Source organism: Cinclus cinclus, chromosome 3 (genome assembly GCF_963662255.1).
Source record: "Cinclus cinclus chromosome 3, bCinCin1.1, whole genome shotgun sequence".
Lineage (NCBI taxonomy): Eukaryota > Metazoa > Chordata > Aves > Passeriformes > Cinclidae > Cinclus > Cinclus cinclus.
Window position 1 is genome coordinate 24,119,885 of NC_085048.1, and position 23,341 is coordinate 24,143,225.

General features: G+C 35.8%; 1 protein-coding gene across 1 annotated transcript in view; it reads right to left on the reverse strand.

Annotated features, from left to right (window-relative positions):
* The window catches only part of HMGCLL1 (3-hydroxy-3-methylglutaryl-CoA lyase like 1), a 70,035-nt gene that overhangs the window by 33,811 nt on the left and 12,883 nt on the right, over positions 1-23,341 (reverse strand). The window contains exons 2-5 of the mRNA XM_062488550.1: positions 15,555-15,632; positions 14,498-14,605; positions 11,055-11,150; positions 9,185-9,333 (exon numbers count right to left, since the gene is read on the reverse strand). Of these exons, the coding sequence (XP_062344534.1) occupies positions 9,185-9,333; positions 11,055-11,150; positions 14,498-14,605; positions 15,555-15,632 (431 nt within the window). The remainder of the gene's footprint in view (positions 1-9,184; positions 9,334-11,054; positions 11,151-14,497; positions 14,606-15,554; positions 15,633-23,341) is intronic.

A 23,341-nucleotide genomic window follows, 5' to 3' on the forward strand; every position in this document is an offset into this window, starting at 1 on the left:
AACAACTTTGAAGAACATTTTGCCGAACTGCTTGGAAAGAAGAAAATTACCAAGACAGCCACAGAGAGCAACAGAAGACACAAGTTAAAGGAACTGTCTGGTCAACTGCAGAAAACACTACTGACAAATCAAGAAGGATGAGGACAGACTACTGTTTCCGAGATCTTGTCATCAGGGAGTTCGGTGAGAGTTGCTGCAGTTGCAAGCAAGGAACAGAAGCCAAAGTGTAGGAGTTATAGGAGGGAATCACAGAAGAGGGTCTCCAGACAGTAATTATAAACAGCGCCTTCAATGAGCTTAGGAATGACGACGAGATAGGCGATGAGATATGATATGAAGAACCAAGTAGGGTCAAAGGTGCAATTTTTAAGAGGCAAATGCTTGCTTATATTGCAAGTGGAAAAGAGCCAGAGGACAGTGAGAGGTTAAGAAAGAGAACAAGGGAGGGAAGAAATAAGAGGAAGAACAGAACATGGGGTCAGTGGGGCAAGTGGTGGGGGTATAGATGAAAAGTAGACAAGAAACTTCTGCTGCTTTGACAGTGGAGGAGAAAGCACAGAAGGAAGAGGATATCATATCTATTTTTCTTAGGAGAAAAAGCAGCAGAGGAAAGAGAAGACTTTGAGCAATAAATTACAGAGGCAACTGGGATTTAATTTGTGAATTCAATTAAGTTTGAGAATACAGCTGTTTTCTAAAAAGGATAGCAGGACTGAAAGAAAAAAATATACCATAATGAAAAAGACTATCCCGGTCTCAGAATATTCACCAGAGACACTCCACAGTATGAGAGCAGAAGCAAATATCTGGGAGTTCACAAAGTGGAATCTACAATGGAAGTGTTTAATTCTAAGTATGTGCTTAAATCTTTGCTGAATCAAGGGCAGACATAGCTTAACTGTATCTTCAGCAAACAAAAAAACAGCCCATGAAGCCAGAGATGGAAAGGACTTGCAAGTGAGCACATCTACACAGCTACTTTAGCAACACACAGGTATATGCTGCTCACTCAGGTTTTGAGAAATCAGAATCTTTCCATTTAAGAAAAAGTGATAAAAAGAAGTTTTCTACTTGTTTCACCTGGCATAGTTTACCCAGTCTCTCATCTGTCTGCAGATGAGTATCATTCAGTCTTCTACTAAATTGCTTCCTATGCATGTAAAACAAAAACAAAACCAAAACCAACAAACAAAAAACCACAACTTTACTGTGCAATATTTTGCACAAAAAATGCTGAACAGTCTCTGGGGATGAGGAGGGAAAAGGAAGAGGAAGAGAGTTTTCAATTTCTTCCAGTATGCCAAAACTAAATTTCAAAGATCCAGAAATGGTATAGACAGTACAAGGTCTCCATGATCAAGGTCACTAAGAATGGTGATAATCACATCAGCCCAGTGCCTATGAAGTGAAGGATATAAAACCACAAACAGGGAGAATGAGCAAACATTTCTTAACCAAAGTGTGTAAAAAGGAAAATTAATCCAAGCAGAAACTGAACTCCATGTTGTAATCAGCCTTTTGTCAACTTGTTTCAGCAGGAGTCCCAGAGCCAGATCCACAGCTGCTACCACAGCTGGAAACATGAAGCCTCCTGAGAAGCCAGTTGCAGACTCAGATGCTGCTGTTTCCTGTTTATTATTATAGTGTAAGTTTGCATATAATTTACCATGTTTGCTGCAAATGTATTTATTTTTACTGTATGTTTGTGCTAAAATGCACATGCTTATCATTTGGTGAATTCATAATATTAAGGTTGATCTATTATGTCTCTTTGCAAAGAAAACCATTTATTAAAAACAGGGAATCTTTACTGCAGGGAGAGAGAAAACACGAAGAAAAGAGAGGGAAAGAAAGGAGATTCTTCCAGAAACAGATTCTCCATGCCAAGTCCAAAATATGCAAATAAGGCCAGGATCTTTTTTCCACATTTAACAAACAACTCAAAACCCCCCAAAACATCCTCCCTCCTGCCCCCCAAAAAAACAATCTCTCCATGTATTTAGTGCCCAGTTACAAGCAAGGTATCCTTTTCTCAGTGAATACTACAGAAAAATATTTGTTAATCCTTTTAAGTGCCAAAAAAACACTGTTAAATTGCAAACTATGTTCTAGAAAATAGTTATTTCTCTAAAAGCCAGTTATTTCTCTCCAAGCCATTACAATAATGAAGAGCCACTTAACTATTTAACTTTCAGAAACTGTCTCAAGTTACCTATTGAGCTATCACATTGTTACCTTATAATTTCATACTAACATTTCACATCTGATTTATGCTACCCTTTAAGAAGACATGGGAATAATTTTTACTCCCCACGGGGATCGTTTTATTTTTATTTTTTTTTAGCAGCTCTTTTGGCCTGCTATCAGTATTTTCTCTCAGCATGTACAAAAACAATGGGTAAGAGTTAAAGTTGGTATAAATTTATTCCTCAGGAAAAGCCTCACACAATGCAATCAGTCAGTATGAGAGTCAGTGCAATGGCTCAAAAATCCTTTTCTTAACCTGTTCCCAGTACAGAGAAATTCACTAAGTGCCCACATCCCAACAATCTCTGGCTTCTTAAACATCTCCAGGGCATTTATTCCAGCTGGTTTAATACTGTGTAACCCTAACAGTACCTGAATTATGCATTGCAAGGTGCAAATTTAAAACCAGAACTATTTTGTGTCACTTTACATGTAAAACACACATAGTAGTAATGTATACATAGGTCACATATTAGCTGACCACACAGTTCATAACTGATTTGGCTCAGTGTCTTCACAGAGTGTGTCCCAGATGTTAGCGTAAAGTTTTTATGCACTTACTAAAAAAACTCCCAAACTAATCCAAAACCCCAAACAAAAACCAACAGAACCCCACCTCTTTATGATGCTAATAAATGGTCTAACTTCTAAGACCATATGCAACATTTCAATTCTTCATAAACATTTGAACTGATTTAGTAAACATTTAGAAAACTGTGGACTGTGCTACAGATTTTAAATGTGACAGCTGACAACATAAATTTTCTGGATGATGGAGTCGATGTTAGTGCAGCTGTAGTAACAGTAAGACATGCAAAACTTTAAGTTTAGTTTCAACTGTGTGAGCGCATTTTTCATAAGATTCAAGGATTGCCAGTGATTTATGCTCACTACATAAATTGTAAATTGCCAGTAAAAATAGGAAATACAATTTGAACCCCTTAAAATTATTTTTGGAAGAATTTTTCAACTGCTCAAATAAGGAGTTAGGGCAAGGCACTAAATTATCCATTTCCTGCAAATAAATAATGCTTTAAACAGTAAGAGTGCTTTAGAAAGGAAACAATCTCTGTATTGAAATGAACACAAATACAATTTATACATATTGTTACTTTTATTACTTTAGTAATTCTAGCAAAAATATTTAGCCTACAAAATTTATATTAGAATTTAAAATGTGTAGTCCTGGGAGCTTTCTTGAAGAAGGGCTGAAGGTTTTGGCCATGGCTCTTTAAATAGCTGATTAAAAACTAAGCCCACAAAGTAAAAATCTTTCTCTATATAGTCAACAGCTTCATATTGTGACACCTTGGCACACAAAGCCTATTAGTACATTTCTTCTATCTCTTGCAATTTACACAAATTACAAGGTCCTATTCCTTTGCCTATTCAGAGGTAGGATGGGATTAACTCGTTCTTGCTCCTGCTATCAGAGAGAGTCACCCACAGCCTAGTCTAAGACAGGCCACCTACAAAATGACCAACACTGGGTGGACTAAATTTTTTCCAGCCAAAAGGATGGATCATCCAGAGAGTGTTTCTTCTTATCCTGTAGCAGGTGCTTTTAAAAAGCACATACAGTAAACCACAGCAAGAAGGTTAACTAATTCCCTCTAGTAAACTACTGGAAAATTTAGGAGGACAAGCTCAGGCTTGTTGTGTAGTCATGCTCAGATGTGCCTCATGTTACAACAATAGTGAAAAAATATATAATTACTATCAGTAAATAATATCTACACAACAAAAAAACTGAAACTAATGTAACAACTAGTCAAAACATGAACACCTATTCAAAATACTGAAAATCAAAAAACTTGCTACAAACCCTTGACTGTCTCAGCATTTCAGAAGAGTGTATGGAATCAGGATACCAAAACGTCATTTACTGTATCTGTCACTAAAAGCAGCCCCTTTAGCAGCAGCTAAATATGGAATCATAAATCACAGACTTTAATAGCACTTTTTTTTATTATTATTTCCAGGAAAAAGTCACCAGGATTGCACTGAATATTTCTGTGAAAAGTTTAAGTTTTACTTACTGATTATATTTTTTTTTTCATTGAGGAAGAGAAACCCAATGTTTTATCTCATTAGATACAATGAAAAACTCCAAAAATCTTCCAAATGTTCTGCAATATTTGGGTGCTAATGAACTACTTTCTCTCAAGTACTAATGAATTTCCTATAGCGCAGTCTTTTCTACCAGAGAAAATCATAGTTTAGTTTTCTAGAATTAAGTCTGAAATGTCAGACTGCTTCCATAGCCTCCCTCCTCACAAGCATCTCAAATGTTGCAAATACATTCACTTAGTTCCTGGACTTGGAATTCAAAACTGGTGCTTTTTTTTTTAAGAGTATTTTTTCATTTTTTAACTGATTAGAAATTTTAAGTCTACCTTCTAGACTTTATTTCAACTGCCAGGAGATCTACTATTAAAAAAAGAAGTCCTTGTGAATCCTCTGTTTCCATATTCAGGCTTCTGCTTTTTTTCTGGTCTTCAGAATTCTACTCAAGAAAACACACCAGAGCTGTAAAGAAAGTAGTGAAGTACATGGAAACTAAACAACCCCTTTTGATTATTATTTCTGAGAAATTCTGTCTCAATGCTTCCCATAGAATCTTGTAACTCTACAACCCATGAGGACTGCATCTGAATGAGTATGAACAGGGAGGGTCACAAATCAAAGCATCACAATACTTTGCAGTTATTCTCTTTAGAACATATTTGTCTGGAGTCTGATCTATAGTACTCTTTTATTTCTCATTAATTACTATTTTGACTCCTCAAAATCTTCCTGGAATGTATATTTTAGAAATGCACTCAAAATCCAAATGTATGGGATTAATCAGTTCCGTTTTATCTTTGAGTGTTCAAAACATTCTTTCCAGTATTTTCATATGCTGAAATCCATGTTCAGTGGATACTAAGCATTATTGGCTCAGAAAAGTTTTTTTGTTATGAAATAAGGCTACATATTCTGCAATTTAGATTCTCAGCAGGTTTTCAGCAGATTTGCTATTTTATTATTGAGTTATATTAGATGAACCCTGGAAAAATACCAGTTCTCTCCTAAACTTTTTGATTTGTCAAAGTGTAACATTAGTTCATCATCTTATCTCTTGTTCCTCAACCTCTATTTTTTACTGGATAAATTAATTCTCAAACTAATGTAATGTGATGAAGATACATGTAACATTTTAATCAGTGTAGCTTCTCTTCAACATACATATCCTCTCTATTTGGATCCTTTACTTCATTACAATCCCACTCATGCCAAGATGCTTTTTTGCCTTTTCTTTTATATACCTTTTATATAACTTTTACGTATCCTCAATATTCTTAGCATGCATACTTGTAATCCCTTAAGTCTGATAATTTAGCACAGTCCTAGTATTTTGTTAGGCCAGGAGAACAAACATCCTAAAGGCCTTGCACTAGGAGGCTGGAAAGCCCCCTATGCTATCTTGGGAGACCTAGGTCCTGTCTAGAACATATCCTGCAAACTAGAGATTTGGCCCATCCAGGAGGGGATTTCATGGATGGGGAATATCATGCCATTCATCCAGACCTCCCACTGGGACCTCTTTGTTATATATGCTAATTTGTAAGGTCTGTAAAATTGTATACACAATCTATTGTGTGTGTGCATTTTGGCACACCCCACCTTGGTGAAGTAGTGCACCATAAGGATCCTTAGTAATACCAAGGTAAAAACCCTTTATCCCTTAACTGTGTTTGGCTCTCAATTTTCTAAGACCAGGAAAAGGCATTACCACAAATTGAATTATTCTGATAATGGCTATTTAATTCTTAATGATTCACTTTTCCTAGACTCAAGGAAGAAAGCTAGACTACACTTAACATAATTTTCATTCACAACTTTGAATAACTTTGTAGTGTATCTGTTATTAAGCAGTTCTCTGCTGAAGTGTTCTGTAACATACTGCACCTGGCATGACAGACTCAGTAAAATTTTCCTGCATATACTGGATGAATTTTTATCTTATGTTTGCATATTGCACTGAAATAAGAGATTTCTGTACTGGATACACAAAGTAAGCACTTTAAAAATATAATCTGATTGTATTTTCCCTGTATTTTCAATTATCTCCTTTCTATTCATCTCTGTACTGTTCTGTTTCCATCACCACCTTGTTCCTGATATCTCTCCCTTTTATCTCTCTGCTTTGTTTTCATTCTTTAAATTATTAGGTTTTTTTTGCTGTGCTGTTCTTCTGTTTTACCATTTTCCGCCTCCTATTTCTTCCTCTCTCTTTCTCTTTTTTTTTCTTTTTCTTTTTTCTTTTTCTGTGTGAAGAAAAATAGAAGCCACATGTTTTGTCAGATAGTAGACAATAATGTTTGGGAATACTGTAGAATTCTGTCATGGGAGCAATTAGTTACATCACATCAGCATATCAGCATATCAGTGCTATGTTACAAACCCAGTAGACATAATGGGGGGGGGAGGGGGATGGGGGTGATGGCGGGAAGCACCAGGCTGCCACTTTTTTAAACATGTGAAAACTAGTGCACAGAAGACAAGTTAATATTTTAAGCAAAAAATCAATCTACAGTACACCGCAGGGGCTTCTTCATCACCTACAATTTACTTGTTATGGACAAGTTGCAAAGTCCCTTTTTTCACATCCTCCATAATTATCCAAAAACAATACATAAGCTCTGAGGATTTCCTGGATAGCTGGTTGCCTATATTGTATCATTTAGTTGAATTTTATTAGTTAAATTCAGGAATGTGAAACAGAAAATATCTCCTGACATGTCTAGATATCTGAAAAAAACAGAAAACAGAAGTTTAGTGTAAAAATGTTCTCAAGTGGACAAGGTTTGTTGCCATACACTTGCTGTTTTGTCTGAATTGACTGCCTGTTCCTTTAACCACACCTGTCTGGGACCGAAAGTTCAGACATACCTGAGCTTGATCCTCCTAGAGAACTCAAATTGCTAGTTATGTTCTCAGCTCAGAATTTAGTTTTAGAAAAAAATGTGATGAACAGTGGGGCAGACAGCTTTTAAATAACAGACCTCTTATATGAGAAGTTGCTTAGGAAGGCAAATCATGACTACTGGCAGATTAGCAACTGGAAAAAGTACTTAAACTCTGGTACAAATTACTATTTCTTACAGTGAATGTCCTTCTCTATTTGGTGATTTTCCTCATGAAATATACCGAGGCAAAGGAAAAAGAACCCAAGCATTTATGAGCTGTCCTTGCTTGGCTCTTCTGTGTATGTCAAAATATAGAAGTATGGTATGGTTTGGGTTTAAAGGGACCTGAAAGGTCATCTAATTCCAACCTCTGAAATGGGCAGGAACACCTCCTTCCAATAGATCAGGTTGATCAGAGCTCCATCCAACCTGGCCTTGAACAACACCTCCAGGGATGGAGCATCCACAACTTCCCTGGGTGACCTGTGCCAGTGCCTCACCATGTTCACACTGAAGAATGTCTTCCTGGTATCTAATTGAAACCAACTCTTCCATCTTGAAGCTTTTCCCCCTTGTCCATCATTACAGTTCCTGACAAAGAGTCCTTCTTTGTCTGCTTCCCTGCAGCCCCCTTCAGATACTGGAAGGTTGCTAGGAGGTCTCCACAAGACCTTCTCTTCTCCAGGCTGAACAGCCCCAACTTTCTCCAGCCTGACCTTGTAAGTGACATGCTCCATGCCACGTGTAAGTCCTCTGCTGGACTTCCTTCAACAGTTCCATGTCCTTCTTATGCTGGGGAGGCAAAACTCTATGCAGCACTCTACGTGGCATCTCATCAGAGCAGAGGGGCAGAATGCCCACCCTCACCCTGCTGGCTGTGCTGTTTTTGATGCATCCCAGGACATGATTGTCTTTCAGGGATGTGAGCAAACACTGCTGGCTCAGGTTGAGTTTTTTGCCAACCATTACCCACAAATCCTTCGACTGGACAAGATGATCTCCAGAGTTCTCTCACAAGCTAAACCATACTGCTGCTCTGTGATCCTCTGGAGCAGAGGCATAACTAGAAGTCAGATTTCCATTTGCCCAAACAACCATACACTGTTGTGGAAAAAAAGTGTGCAGTAGCATTACCTGCATCACTGTTCTGGAGCAAAGAGAGAAACCAGGATTTATTCCCAGACTGATTTTCAAGTACTTAAGTCTCTGAGGTATCTACGTATTTTCAAGTCCAGGTATTTTCTGGGCAGGATGCAGTTTGCACTACTAGTAATCCTCAAGGAATCTAACTGCTGAGTTCCTCCTTCAATCTATGTGAGCCTTTCTGCATTTATGAGGACCTTCACAAATAATCTTAGGTAAGTAGTTCTTACCTGTGATGAAAAAGAAAATGGAGATAAAAATTGATCTGTTCAAGAGTGAGTATCACTCAGGATAATTGTAAGTTTAAAAATAAATGCTGGACAATTCTAGAGTTTCATGCACTGAAGACTCAAAAAATTTAAATGCCTGGGTTTTCAGGATAACTTATATACAAAATAAGTTTTTTCTTAGGAGTAAATTTGTTGTCTCACATTTATACCTCGATGCTGCAATGTATGTAGTGATATATTATGAACTCTACAAATAAAAATTTGTAGGGCATTTTTCTATGGTGCCTGCTTTACGAATTCTGAACAGCACAAAAAAATTTTATTCTGTCATCTGTGATAGTAAAAACTAATTTGTATAATAAAACCTCAAAAACACAGCTTTCTTTTTCAATTTCCACAGCAAAAGAGTCAGTCAAAAAACTATATCAGTAGTTAAAAATGAAAAAAATAACAAAATACATTCAATCCTAAAAATAAAAATCACAGTAAAGACTACTATTACAATTCATCTACAATGTAAAAATTTGGTAATAAACTTTTCTATTGGTACCAAATAATCCCTGTAACAACAACTCCAGTAACTCCATATTACTTTAGAATCTGAATATTTACCCACGCACTGGAATATTCATACTCCTTGCAGATTTAGTGACTTCTTCAAACCTTTCTATGCTTTCTTCAATTGAACAATTAATATTCATTTTGCTAAAAGAGTCAGATGCTGCACCAAATACTGAGACTTCTGTAGCTCCTGCTGCAATCTAAAAAACACATTTCAAGAAAACAGAATCATAACACTATATTAAAATTAGATTAAGCATTTAATTCTGTACAACATTCTAAAATTTTAAAGTACATTAAGTATATAATCCATTACTAAAATCTAATTTTAATCCAAATTTTTTTTCAACTATTGCATACTGACAGATTGAATCAAATTTTGAGATCATTCACTATGGCATATTTTCTGCCTCTTCTTAGCAATTAGTTAAACATGTTTTTAAAGTGATGAATGATAAAGGTAATAACATGTAGAGATTCACATGAACCAACTATACAAAAAAACAGTGATTAATACTTATATTCATCTTTTCAGAAATGACAAAGATCATACAACTGTCACACTGTCTGTTCCTCCTGAACACCAGGACGTCATTCTCATGATTGGGAAAGCTCTCTGTGTGCATATGCCTAGAGCAGCAACAATAACCAGCAGGGATTTCCTTCTGAGAGTCAGCTCTAGGATCAAGGGCTCCACTGGTCTTGGTGTCACAGTCAATAAGGATAACACGGAAAATCTGTACATGAGAGAAGCCTCAGCAAACAGCAGTCTAGAAAATGTGTAAAGGTGGTGACTTCACCGAAGGGGCAATTAGCCTGAGCTTGTACTCAGTACCTCAGTAAATCAACTAACATGAGGCAAACTAGAAAGCTGAAAGCCAACTGATAGGAGAAAAAAACATTTTAGCTTAGGAGAATAGTTAACTAACTCACTCACTCTCCAGTCAAAGTAATACTCTTGTTCAATGGAAAAGTATGGAGCTTTTGCCTTTACTCTCTGCCTCTGCAGGACAATGTCTCAAATTCAGCAATCCATATAGGGACAAGTATTCTCTCAAACAGAGAGAAAAACATCAACAAGGAAGAATGCAGGAAGAATCCATTTATTCACTGTTTTCCCTTCATTATATCACTAAATGCAGCACAGAGATAAAGCAGAATTAATTAAACTCATACTATCATTGAGACTAAGTTGTAGCTCTATAAACTGCCTGTTGATAGTTAAGTCAACTATGCACAGGATGGTTTAACAGATATTTCAGTATAGGAACTGAATGACAGACTAGACCACAAATGTCCACCAAGCAGTATGCTTTCCAAATACAGCTTGTCCTACACCAGGACAAAAGCAGAAGCATTAAAAACTTTCAGAAAACAAAAAAACAAAACAAAAACAAACAAACAAACAAAAAAAAGTAAAGATTTTACTAACAATGTGTGTATTTTAAGATGACTGATCTGCTTCATTTTCACCTTGTTACACACTTCAAGTTTATAATTTTGACTATTTTGGAAGAACTGAGACAATTTAAACTTTCAAAACCAATCAAAATGAAATTCAGAATTGCTATGAAGCTTTTTCATTTAAATGAGTGTTCCTGCATCCTTCTTCAGTATTTTCCACCAAGACAATCTTCAGAAACTTTTCAGGGCCAACAAGTTGAAAAGAAAGAACTGTCTTGCCCTTTATATATAAGCACTATTTAAATGAACTTACAAAGCTCCTGGTCAATGTCTCAAGTAAAATATGAGCTTAACATCATTCTGTGAATTTCCCCATTTTTCATAAAGAAAATTGGGAGTTTTCAGTGGAAAAAATAGAGCTTATTTCTGACATTAAATAGCTAGTTTCTAGTACTGAACTGAAAGTGTCTGAAACATAAAAGAGGTAAATGTGGAAAACACCTATGAAGGCACTTACAGCAGAATGAAAACCTTGAAGATTAGGTGTGAGAACGGGATACTGGACTCCAGGATGCCGTTCAATGCCCCTCATTACTTCTTCGTGATCTGCCATCTAAAATATATAAATAATTTGTATTGATCAGCAGTTATTTTCTGATATTTATATAGCTAACTAGAAATTGCATTAGACTGTGTTTTTGCCTTCATTACTTTTACAGCTCATATAGAGAGTTTAACAAGGGGGTTAAATTGATTTTGTACAATTACTCTTTTTTAATTTCTTAACTTTTGACTATTTGTGTTGTAATCTTTTAAGATCTATGTGAATATACAACTGGGGCTAAGACTTCTATATTGTTCCTTTGTGTGTATCTGTAACAATATAATTTGCATTATAAATTGACAGACTTATCATGCTGTTCATCAAGTATTATAGCAATTTTAACTTTGCTTCACTGGACTTAATAGGTGGCATTAACAGTATCACTGAGATTTTAAAAACAGAAATCTTGAAAACTTCAGCACTCTGATAAATGCAACTTCACAATATTAAGCATAACTAAACCTGAATTACTCAACACTGTAATCAGAACATTTGAAAAGACTAAACATATCTATTTTTTAAAATACAGCAAAATCCAGATGTCTGCACAGTGCAATGTTTTAATGTATTCAGAAGTTTCCTTTTAAAGAAGAAAATACTTCTTTATTATAGCAAAGATCAGATTATATCTTTACGTCAGTCTCCCCTCACAAAAGAAAATCTGCCTTTTTAAGATACTCTTGCATTTTTCTCATACATTCAAGATTAAATATACTCCCTGTACTAATGAAGAAGGTTAATGAAACTTATTCATTTAATAAAAGACAGATTCTTTAGATAAGCACATTTTCTTAAAAGAAGTGGCTTGAAAATAAATAATGATAGTGTGCACGTCTGAAAATACAATTAATAAAATGTATCTCTCTAAATGTCTTAAAGATTCTGAGTTTTTAAAAAAAGTATATTACATTTTAAATGAGCTCTCATAAAAGCAAATATCACAAGAAAACACTATTAAGTTGGATTTCTGTTTCTTTCCACACTGGTAAAAAGTATTTTGAGAAGTACCATGTGAAAAGATAAATGAACTACAGAGCTTTCATTACTCCTTACTTTCAGCGGACACCTTTATGATAGCTATGATTGATACCACAATTCTAAACACATGATATTAAATTATACCACACTATTAACTAAGAATACTACTTGTAACCTAGAATCCTCCTGTCACCAGCTTCCTTCTAGGAAAATGAATGGATTAAAAATATCAGAAAAATCTATCCTCTACCAATACAATCCCAACATGTATCTGTAAGGAAATGTATACATGGTACAAAAGGTGCTTTATAGCCAGAAACAACTCATTTCTTATCAGTAAGTAAGTGATAGCACAAAACTTTTTGGTTTTGCTTCTATGTGAACTAAATTGATCTGATAACCTCACAAAAAACCTCTGTTAACACCTTAGCTTTTTAAGAAACAAGATTTCATTCCTTAATTTAATATAGGTAGTAGCCACATTTCTCAGGGCAAAAAAGAATGTCTGAAACCAAATGAAAAATTAATAGGCAAATGCTGGAACTAAATTCACTCTCCACAATTATAGCCCGTCTTAATATATACTGGAAAACCAAAATGATACTTTTTCAACCAGTATAAACCTGGCAGATCCAAATAATATTTTATGTATTAAATCTGTCCCACTGCTATTTTTCCTGTAAGTAAAATCCCACCTTTGCACATTTTGCATGTTATAAGATTTTAAATTGTAATAAAATATTTCTTTTCCTGATTTCCAAAAAAAAATAACCTTCCTAATAGTAGATATTTATAATTTTTGGCTGTTTATGCTATAGGTGTGGGATCCTGTTTTATATGGCACCTTGCTACTGTGGAACTTATTCTTTTAGATTTTTCATTAAAAAAAATCTTTGCCAAAAACAACAGCGAATAGGAAACCATAAAAAATTTAAAACACTAAAAACAGAAGTAAGTGAATGAGATCTAAACATAACTACAAATTCTATTCCCATGGCCTATAAAAAAAAGAGCAAAGAAAAGACAAAGTCAGGACTGCACTCTCTGTCCAAGCAACACAATCTTGTATTTTAAATTAAAAAAAAAACAAAACATTTTAAACATTAATTAAGCCATTAAAACAAAGTATTAAGTGAATGAATTTTGGATATGAAGGGATTGCTCATTTTTAACTGACAAACCTGTGATAAATCTGGTACTCGTAATGGCTCATAGGAAAAGGAAATAATTAAACAAGGAAGAGATACACATTTTCTTTAGACTTATTTTTCTAACATTTAAAAAATGACATTATTCTCTGTTGCAGTAACTGACAAAGTATGATGGCACTTTGAAAAACTTAACCTATTCCCTTTTAGCTAAGATATCATTACCCCTGCACTGAAGCCAAAGAAATTCTGCACTGTCATTCTTCTCTTCATCTTTCCTATTATCCTTCTTCTAGACTCTTCCCTGGTGACTCTGAGAACATGGAAGTAAAGCAAAGGAGTTCCTCAGAGTGTTGTACAGTTTGCTTTGCTAATTCATTAATTAGCATGGCTATACTATGTTTTTCTCAGAGAAAAGCCAAGAAAACAGTCCAGGCCCAGGATGTATTCTCATTTAAAATGGACAAACTTTATCTACATTTTGTGTCAGATGTGCAACATGCAGTAGACATTGTTAAAATTGAAGCATTTTCTCAAATTAATTAACTTCTTGTTTTAATCTGTAAATAACTTGTATGCTCCCTGTCAAATATAGTGTTCAAATGCTTCTGTGCAAACAAGTGTGCAATTTCTTGAGAAACAATTTAAATTATATACACAAGTATTGACTTATTTCCTTATTTGCAGGAAAGAATTAATTTGCACAAACAGGTGATAAATAGTAGACTTCAGGACTAAGCCTGAATTTGCAGTGTTAAATCTCAAATGGAAACATGGCACTCTAATACCAATGCATGTGCTGCCAGTTCCAGAAAGGCTATGTTTCTGCTGAGTTGTACCAAATGTAAAAATTAATGATGGAAAAATAATAAGCAAATTATTATTATTAATCAAAATTTAAGCGTAGTTGCTGATAGAGTGTTAGAACTCCAAAATAAGTAACATCCCTAAGTACTACTACATACACAGAAGTCCCTAATTTAGATCTCCCAAACACATTTCCAAATGTGGAAAATTACATTTCATTTAGACAAAAAAGAAAATAACGTATACTACTTTTTTACGTCAGTGACTACTAGTTTTAGAGGAGTAGAAAAGAAGTAGGAACAACAATAAATTATATTAATAATGTGTCACCATCCTAAATCTTTAATTACAACTGAACGTTACATAAATAAATGGAATGGCATTTAAACTGAAATAGTTCTGAATGGAGCTGATTTTACATACCTGAGGCACCCATTTGGATGAAACAAAACTGGTCACTTCTATTGCAGGCAGGCCTGTTTTGGAAAGCTGGTTGATTAACTCAATTTTTGTACCAGTTGGGACTATCACCTACAGACATGGAGACATACTTTAGCAAAGTATTTCATATATAAAAAACTTTTGTAAGTGAAAGGTTCCCTGTACATAATCAATAGCTTCTTTTTTTAAAAAATAATGAACTACACTTAGATATTTTATCATAACTATACTGTTTCCTGACAGTAGGAAGTATAAGGAAGGTACTAGGCAGTATACATGATGTTACTCCATTTTCTGTCCATCACAAAAGGAAGCACTCCTGTGTAACTGGTTATAGATCTGGCCTCATTATTTGTTATTACCCAAACACCAAACTAGCAAGAACTGACAAAAGGAAATACTAACAGCGCAACCAGCAAAAAATGGGAGGGAAAAAACTCCACAGCTGAGACAGAGTAACTCTATTCTGCTAATACCACTAACATCTCTGGTATCAGTAACAATGATATATGTGAGCTTATCCTCCATTTTGTGGAAATAGATGACTGTTTCTATACATGTACCCTATAACCTCTTGCAATCTTCTTCCATGCTTCCCCACCACCCTTCAGGCAAATAATTATATCAAAAGAACAGCATTTTTCTCCCTTCTCTCTTTAGCAGGAAGCATGACAAAACCTATTTTACTATTCCTTCTACATTAACACTTGAAGCAGAAACACAAGTTAAAAAGGTAGCCAATGTTTCATAGTGTTTACCAATTAGGTCATGACAGAATGTTATTGACTGACGACAAATTCCAGTAAAAAGAAACGTTGAGTAACAGAAAGGCTAGTTAGCCAAGTATAGAAAGAAATTATATGATCTAAAAGCTGGGTAAATACAAATAGACCTTCATTCTAATATAAAGGAAAGTTATCAATATGCAAATAGATATATTTAATACTACAAAATGAAAGAAACATAATTAGCAGTTCCACCTACTGAAAATAAGACATCTGTGTCAAAGCACACACAAAAATAAAACAAGGTAAGTTACCTTTTCATTTTGTAATCCATCTCTTGGCCCAACTTCTACAATTTTTATGTACTCAGGCAGTCCAGATGCTTGAGGTTCCTGAAATAAAAATCAATACCAAAAAATAAAACAATTAAGGTCACCAAGATCAAAACATACAGCTTGTACTTGTCCTTTCATATGATTCTGGGTACAAAGTCATATTGTCAACATTAAGTTTGCTCAGCACGTTTAAAAATCTCTGAGAACACCATAACACATAAAAATATGTTCCACACCTTGATCTAAGGAATATTAAGTTAAAAACAGAAATTAATGAATGTTCCACTGCTACTTTGAGGTCACAAAAGTTTATTAAAAATGTATATAGAACCAGAAATGAACATTGAGCTTTACAGTGATAAATATTTCCATTTCAAAAATATTTCAAATCAAAAATCCAGTCCTCCAAACTTGTAACTGAATGTTCTCAATTCAACTTAACAGGTACTTCTCTGTAAACGTTTGCAAGGCTGGGCTATAAATCTGAAAACAACATAGCAGTCAAGAAATGTTAAAGACATTATTAATGAAAAATGAAAGTTATTTCTGTGACGGAAGATGAAAGTTTTAAAGAAGGATTTAAAGGAGAACAAGGAAAGCCTCATAGATACAAAGTATTTTTCAGGTGTAAGAGAAACTATTGGAAAGGCAGGAGGCTGATGGGGACAGGAGGGGAGGAAGGCAGCAGAGTAAGGTCAAAGGGCTAAGGAGAGCATGGGGAACTGAGAGAGGGGGGGAAGGAGAAATGAGAACAGGAAAGCAGGTGAAGGGAAATGAAACTTCCTTTTTTATTATTTAGCTGCTCTGTGATTGAATCAAGTTGACAGGTGTGGCAGTTAATGCAAAACTGGGCCTTTAAGTCCTGAAACAGCTCAGAGCAGTTGGCTGGACTGAACCTCAAAAGCTGTGTGCCCTTAAAAAAACACCCCATGGCTAATTTGGGGCATGCTGTCCATGCTCAGGAATGGACAGGAGAGACACAGGCAGCCTTGCCAGGAGCTCTGGAAATACCCTGTTTTCTGTATTGCACTTGGGACAGAAGCCTGACCAGCTCATTCCAGTGTTGAAAGCCTGAGCTGGGATTAGCATGAGCTACCTGCAGGACAGCTGCTCCACTGAACCCACCACTTCTCCCAGGAGTTTAACACCACTGGAAGGGCGACACTGTCAGCACAGGGGGACAGCTCCTGCCCGGAGAGTAACAGCTCCCCCAGACCAGAGACATTCTGTAAATATAGCCACTAATCTCACAACATCCACAACCAAAGGAAAACCCCATATTTTATTCCTCTCTGACTCATATCATCAGGGCTGTTTCAACCAAATGGCTACTAATTTCACCTCAGTAATGGAAAATGAACATGCCTATGAGCACCCTTGGTTTCTCCCTGCATTCTTGGTGCCTGTGGGCAGTTCTCTGCAGGATTTGCCAAAATACAATAAATATATTTCAGACCATTTACTGTGTATTTATCTGAGCCCGGTAAAAAGAATGGGAAACAGCTGTATAACATCTATTTGATCACATGAAACATCTGGTAAGTTGAAACTCTGTCAGGCCCTGCTAAGCCCACACTCACTGACAGTATAAACCTACTTAAATGTGAAGGTAAAACCTTCACATCTGCTGCATATTGTTCCTCTTAAGTTATTTTCACAAATATGGCACTGCTTCAGCACTACAGGCATAAATCTGGGTTATTTCATGATTATCAGATCCTTCTTGTTGCAAGACAAATGCCACAGCTGTACTATGAGTGAAGCTGTGACTGGAAAATAAAAAGAGAGCTAAAATAGATTATGTGAACCAAAGCATAATTTAGAGCATGAAAAATGTCCATAAAACTTTGAGAGCAAAAGCGTTCATTTTCTGGGCCAAATCTTGTAAATCCTATTTAGTACCTACTGTGGAAAAATTTTGTGAAAATCAGGAGCTGTTCTTGTCTTTTCAGAACAGGTCACACAGCTACACATCACAGTCAGGTGATGTCCACAGCCCTTGGAGCTCATAGGGGTCAAAAGTTTGGAGGGGATACTGAAGAAAGGCATTCAAGTATTGGTTTTATTTTCTGTCTGTGTTATTACAGATATACAATCTCTTTGAATCATAGTCCAGGCCTCTCAGCCCCTGATTTTCTTTACACCCTTCCTGTTCACGAGTCAGTCTCAATTTGAATTCACTGTTCACAGAGTGAGAACAATGCTGAGAACCACATAGGGAATGACTCCCACATACTGGAAACTCAAGGCAGATTGCACACTCTTCAAGCTGATGAACTAACAGCTTAGAGTAAATTTCTTGGTTTGGACTCCAGAAGAGCCTTGCTTTGCATTGTATTTCATCTAGTTTTATTTATGGTACACTGATCACTCCTACCTTCAATGTTTCTCCTGTGTGGCATCCAGTGTTGTACTGAAAATATCTCCTTCCATTATCAGCAGATATTACCACCTTAAAACTTTCTTGTGAAAACTTTTGAACTAACATCATTACCATATTTTAGTGCAAACATATATTTTCTCAAAACAATTAGATTAGTAGAAAGACTAGATAGAAGAAAGATTTTTTTTTTTTAAATATGGAGGAACGCCACCAGCAATGTCTTTCTGGTCTAATAAATCTGCTTTCAACATTATATCCTATTTCCTCCTCAGCCAGTTTCTTACTCATCTCACAAATTCTGTTTTGATCATCCTTCTCCCCAGCATAACTAATAATTTCTCTTGTGCTGCACTGCTGAAGCTCAGATGACAAGCAAGTCAAAGACAGGCAGAATACTGAGGTTCAGGTCCCTGTATATTATTTATACATTTTACAGCTGCTGGGTAGAACTCACAAAGAAATTGGAGACTCTAAGAGTATGCATACCATCTTCTGCTAAAGTGACTCTAGCATTTTTCTATTATGTGGCTCAAGTTGAATCCAAGGAGTAAAGGAAACTCACTTGTCCTGTGAATGAATACTCGGTAACTAGCTGTTAGGACATTCTTCCAAGAGAGAAAGAAATACGTATTTGACAAAGTTGTTGGGAAGAAAAAGGAAACTCCAGTTCTAGGAACTTCTCTGATCACAGTGCCACACTTGCAGAGTATCTGGACATTACTGAAAAAACATCTGAAGAAATTGCCTTAGCCACAAGTCACATTCTGGTTTAATGCCATCTGACTCACTAGTCAAGCTTCAAAGGCACAGAACACACTACATCTGTAAGAATCTAGGCAGAGTTTAAACACTTCTCTGTTTACTACCTGGATGGCATCAGACCTCAACCAGGACATGGGCTTCATGAATTGAAGGACTCATTTCCCCAAACTCTAACTGGAACATTTCAAATGTACACTACACCCATGGGAAAAAGGAATGATTTTCTGAACCAATGAGACCAACTTAGAGAATTTCAACACCTTTAAGTATGGTATTAAATGCCCTACAGATAATGATTAGAAAATAGAAATAAATAGGAAAATGAAAATCAGTTTCCATGTTTTAAATGAATGAGAAATGGTGAACTTTGCAGAAATACATGAGTACCAATTTTAGTACCACTAAACATGTCAGGCATACAATTTTGTTTCAGAAAAAATATTTACTAAATTTAAGTGCATGAACTATTTTTATGTAACAATATATATAAAGTATCAACAGCAAATACTTAGGGAGGACTGCTTATTGAATAATACAGGGTCTCTGTTAAAAAGTAATGACCCACCAAAGTATCATGTTTTAAATATCAAAAAGGAAATAGCTGACATAAAAGACTAAGTGCCTGGAAAATATGTTTTTCCATGTATCAAGCCTTGCCAAGGGAGTACAAAAAGTGCATAAAACCACAAAAAAAAATTGCCTCCCTCAAAACAGAATGCAACCAAAGAGTATTTTTAAAATAAATAGAAAAAGGAAAACCAAACCATTTAGCTTGAGACACTGAATGCCAAATTTCTGTACGGAAAAATTTTCTCTCAACTATAAATAGCCGCAAATTTAGGTTCATTATAGAAAACCCTAGTAACTTTTAATTAAAACAGTATAATCTCCCTAGTGTAACAATAAATGTAAAGAAATTAAATAAATGCACTTTTTAAGCTCTCCCACTACTTCACTACTTCTACTAAAGGTGTTGAGGTTCTTTCAGCCTTCTGATTTTTATTCCATGAAGATCATTCATAAGGGCAGAAACAGCAACGGCAAATACTACCCAGAGCTTCTTAAAGGTAACTGAAAAACACAAAAGCAAGAGAGAAGGTTCTGGAGGTTCAGATCTTATAAATCCTTCTAACCAAGCAAGATTAAGCTCTGCTTTCCTTTTCCACAAGGTGGTGTTCTGGCACAGAAGACAACTGAACAAAGGTAGTAGGTCCATCGTGTACAAAGAAGAATTACTCAGGCAAGCAGTTTTCAACAAGAAACAGCAGGGAGGTGGCATCATAACTCCATAATGCATATCTGCAGTGACATGGAAAAATGCCCAAAAGCCAGGAGAAGGCTCTAAGATAAATAATGATTGCTGGAAGGAGAACGAAGAAAACAGTGGTCAATCTTCTGAACACATCGATGTCTCTAAACCTTACAAGAAATAGAGGAAATAAAGGGGAAGAAATTAAAATCCTTGTTCACATAGTTCACACTACTAGAAGGCAGATATAAAACATATTAATTCCCAGCTTATCTAGAGAAAAAATGGAGAAGATTCAAAAAACAGTGGGATGCACCTGAGGAATATCCCTCAGAAAAGATAAACTGAATATTCATTCTAGAACCTCTGCTGTATGCTGCTGACATGACCACTGGGAGAAGAGTAGCCATGAATGAACCATGACTAGCAAAAGCACTCAACCTCTGAGAATCTTTCATCAAATTAAGTTTTCTTATCATATCAGTCCATATGCATGACCTGAATGTTAACACAGACATACCACAAACAAAGCAGTCACAACAGAGTACATAATTCCATTGAAATACCAGATTCATTTCAATAAAAGCAATACATATGATAATACTTAGGACTCTCCATATTGTTTCTCATGCTGACTAACTAAGAAAATGAAATGACAAAACTGATCCTAGGCTATAAACTAGGATGTCATAGATTAAACAGTAGCCTGGCACTTAACGAGTAGAAATATTGGGACTTCCTACTTCAAAAAATAATCCAGTCAACTGGAGATTGTCCATGGGTGGGCAAAATATAAAATCCAAGTCAATCACTACTAAATAAAATTAGTTAAGTCCAGAGTTAACCTATCTGGAATAAACCAAATAAATAATAAATAAATAAATAATAATATAAATAATAAGTAAACAATAAACCTAATATATATAATTGTTGAAATCAGAAGGCTTGTCTGAGCTTATGAAAGAGTAGTGATTTACATCTATCAGGAGACTGTCTGAACTGTAGGGATTTCTATGGTAAAATAATAGCCCTACTATTTCTACTGTCATTTACATTAACTATTAAATTCCAATATAATCAGCTAATATACTACTTCTTATTGTTGCAGGGTTGTTTACAAAAAAAGTAATTCATATGAAAACATAAAAAATATGATTTTGAACAAGAAGGAATTTAACTGAACTATGAGAATCATGCTTGTGCTGCTGGAGTGGCCAGTTGTTTGACCTAATCCTGTTCACAAGCAGAACTTTATTGGTAGAAGAAGCAAAGGTGATAAAGTATTCACTAATAAAGAAAAATACTACTACTTTTATTTAGAAAATATAAATTAAGGTTTAGAAAAGAAGAATTCTGTCAAGTATTCTGATGAGCTGGCAAATCAAAAGGTAACAAATGACATTAATAAGAAATGCCCAGAAGACTGAAAAAAAATATTGCTGTGTTAAGAATACTATTCTTACATGAAACTGGGACATTTGAGTCACACTCAACAACACTATTCATAAACATAGTTACTAATTTTAAAAAGCAAAACACCATCTATATATGACTATTCCATTTGAAAATCCTTTACAATAGATCTTCCTAAGCTACAGCAGACAAAGTATTCAGATCAAGGTTAAGAAACCTCAGCTAGCACCAGTCCCATGAACAGGATACTAAGTCATTTCAGAGCATCTCTTTGGAGCAACTGGCATGATCTCTATTCTTCTGCCCAAACTACACCTTAGAAGCAAATCGGACCAACTTAATTCCTGCCTCCTTGTTTTCCCATGACTCCTCTGTAAACAGAGAATTCACATCGATCCAGACCTACACCCATGGACTGACTTCACAGTTTAAACCCTGGATCTCTTTCATCACTGTGGACCTGCCTGAGGGGCACAGGGTTGCATGGCCAACTCTGTTTACCACCAATGCATCAAAGCCTGACCATGACCATGACTCACAGACCTGCACTCCCAGCTGTAACCTGGGACCTCCCTTAACAACACAAACTCACCCGATGACCTGGAGTTGTGCTTGAACCCTCTCTAGACCTACCATTCTCACCCCATTTAGCTTCTGCGGGACTGCCTGGTGACCTGTCTGTTACCACCCTCAGGTCCCTCCCTTAGGGAGCTGCTGGCCCTCACTGCTCCCTGACAGAGAAAGTTCTTATTCTAGAGTTCACTGTAATATCCGAACTTTGGTCCTTAACATCCAACCCAGATATATACTCCTCGAGTATTTCTTCGCCCCAAGTCAAACAGGCTGGGATGAGAATGCAGTCTATTTCTCCCTTTCTTTGCCCCTTTCTATCAGCTGCACCTAAAACAAAAGTGTAGTAGTTTTTAATGCCTAGCACCCTAAGGATAAGCTTTGTTGATGAAGTCCATAAATACCACACTTTTCAGATTAGAGCAGCAGCACTCATAAAATACATCTGAACATTACTGTTTTGTGTATTAACTCTGATTTATCTGCTTACCCACTGGAGGCTACAGCTATCAGATGCCACGACACTAATTCCAAAGAATAATGTTTTATTCAAGCAACAAACAAGGGTTTGAAATGAAAATAATATACCAAAATCCAACTAACAGTAAAAAAGCTCTGTCTGATACACAAACAGAACCATCTTCACAAAAGAGAAAACTTAAAGAATACTATACAATTGTGCTAAATCACCTATCACACAGACAATTGCCACGGAGGTACTAAGAACTCCTTTCTACAAGAAAAAACATTTCTTTCAGACAAACACAAAAATGCACATTTTCTAAAGGGCTACAGAGTTAATAAATCAATATAATCTCTGTCTGCAGGAGTCTGAGAGAGAGAGAACAGGAGGAATTCCTCCTATTTCCCCTTATATTAGATCAGAACAGATCAACTCTCACATACTTTGAGTAAAACACCTGCTGATTATTTTCTGTGACTTGTAGTTTACTTTTTTGCTTACAGTGGATGTACTTAATGGTTGGGAAACCAGAACTTGCAGCTGCCTCCAGTACACAATTTACCTCATTAACCAATTGAAATGAACTCAGCTTGAACTATGAACACACATAAACTGAAAGCCTGGAACTATCTATTTTGTTTAATTGAAAGGGTAGTCATGCATTTGAATACTGTTTGGAGGTGTCTACTTTGATTTTAAAAGCATAAGAATAAAATGTAATAATAATACATTTTTAAATGCATGGGAGGGTGAAAGTTGTTTTCTGTTGTACTCTTCGTATCACATCGCAGACTAAACTCATGTTTCTTCTTAGGAACTCATCTTCCCCTTCCATGAGGACGTGCAGAGTTCAGAAGTAGTAAACAAGCTTAAGGAGTCCTCACTGTTTTATTTAATATGTGGTGGGTTTGGAATGCATTCTGAAA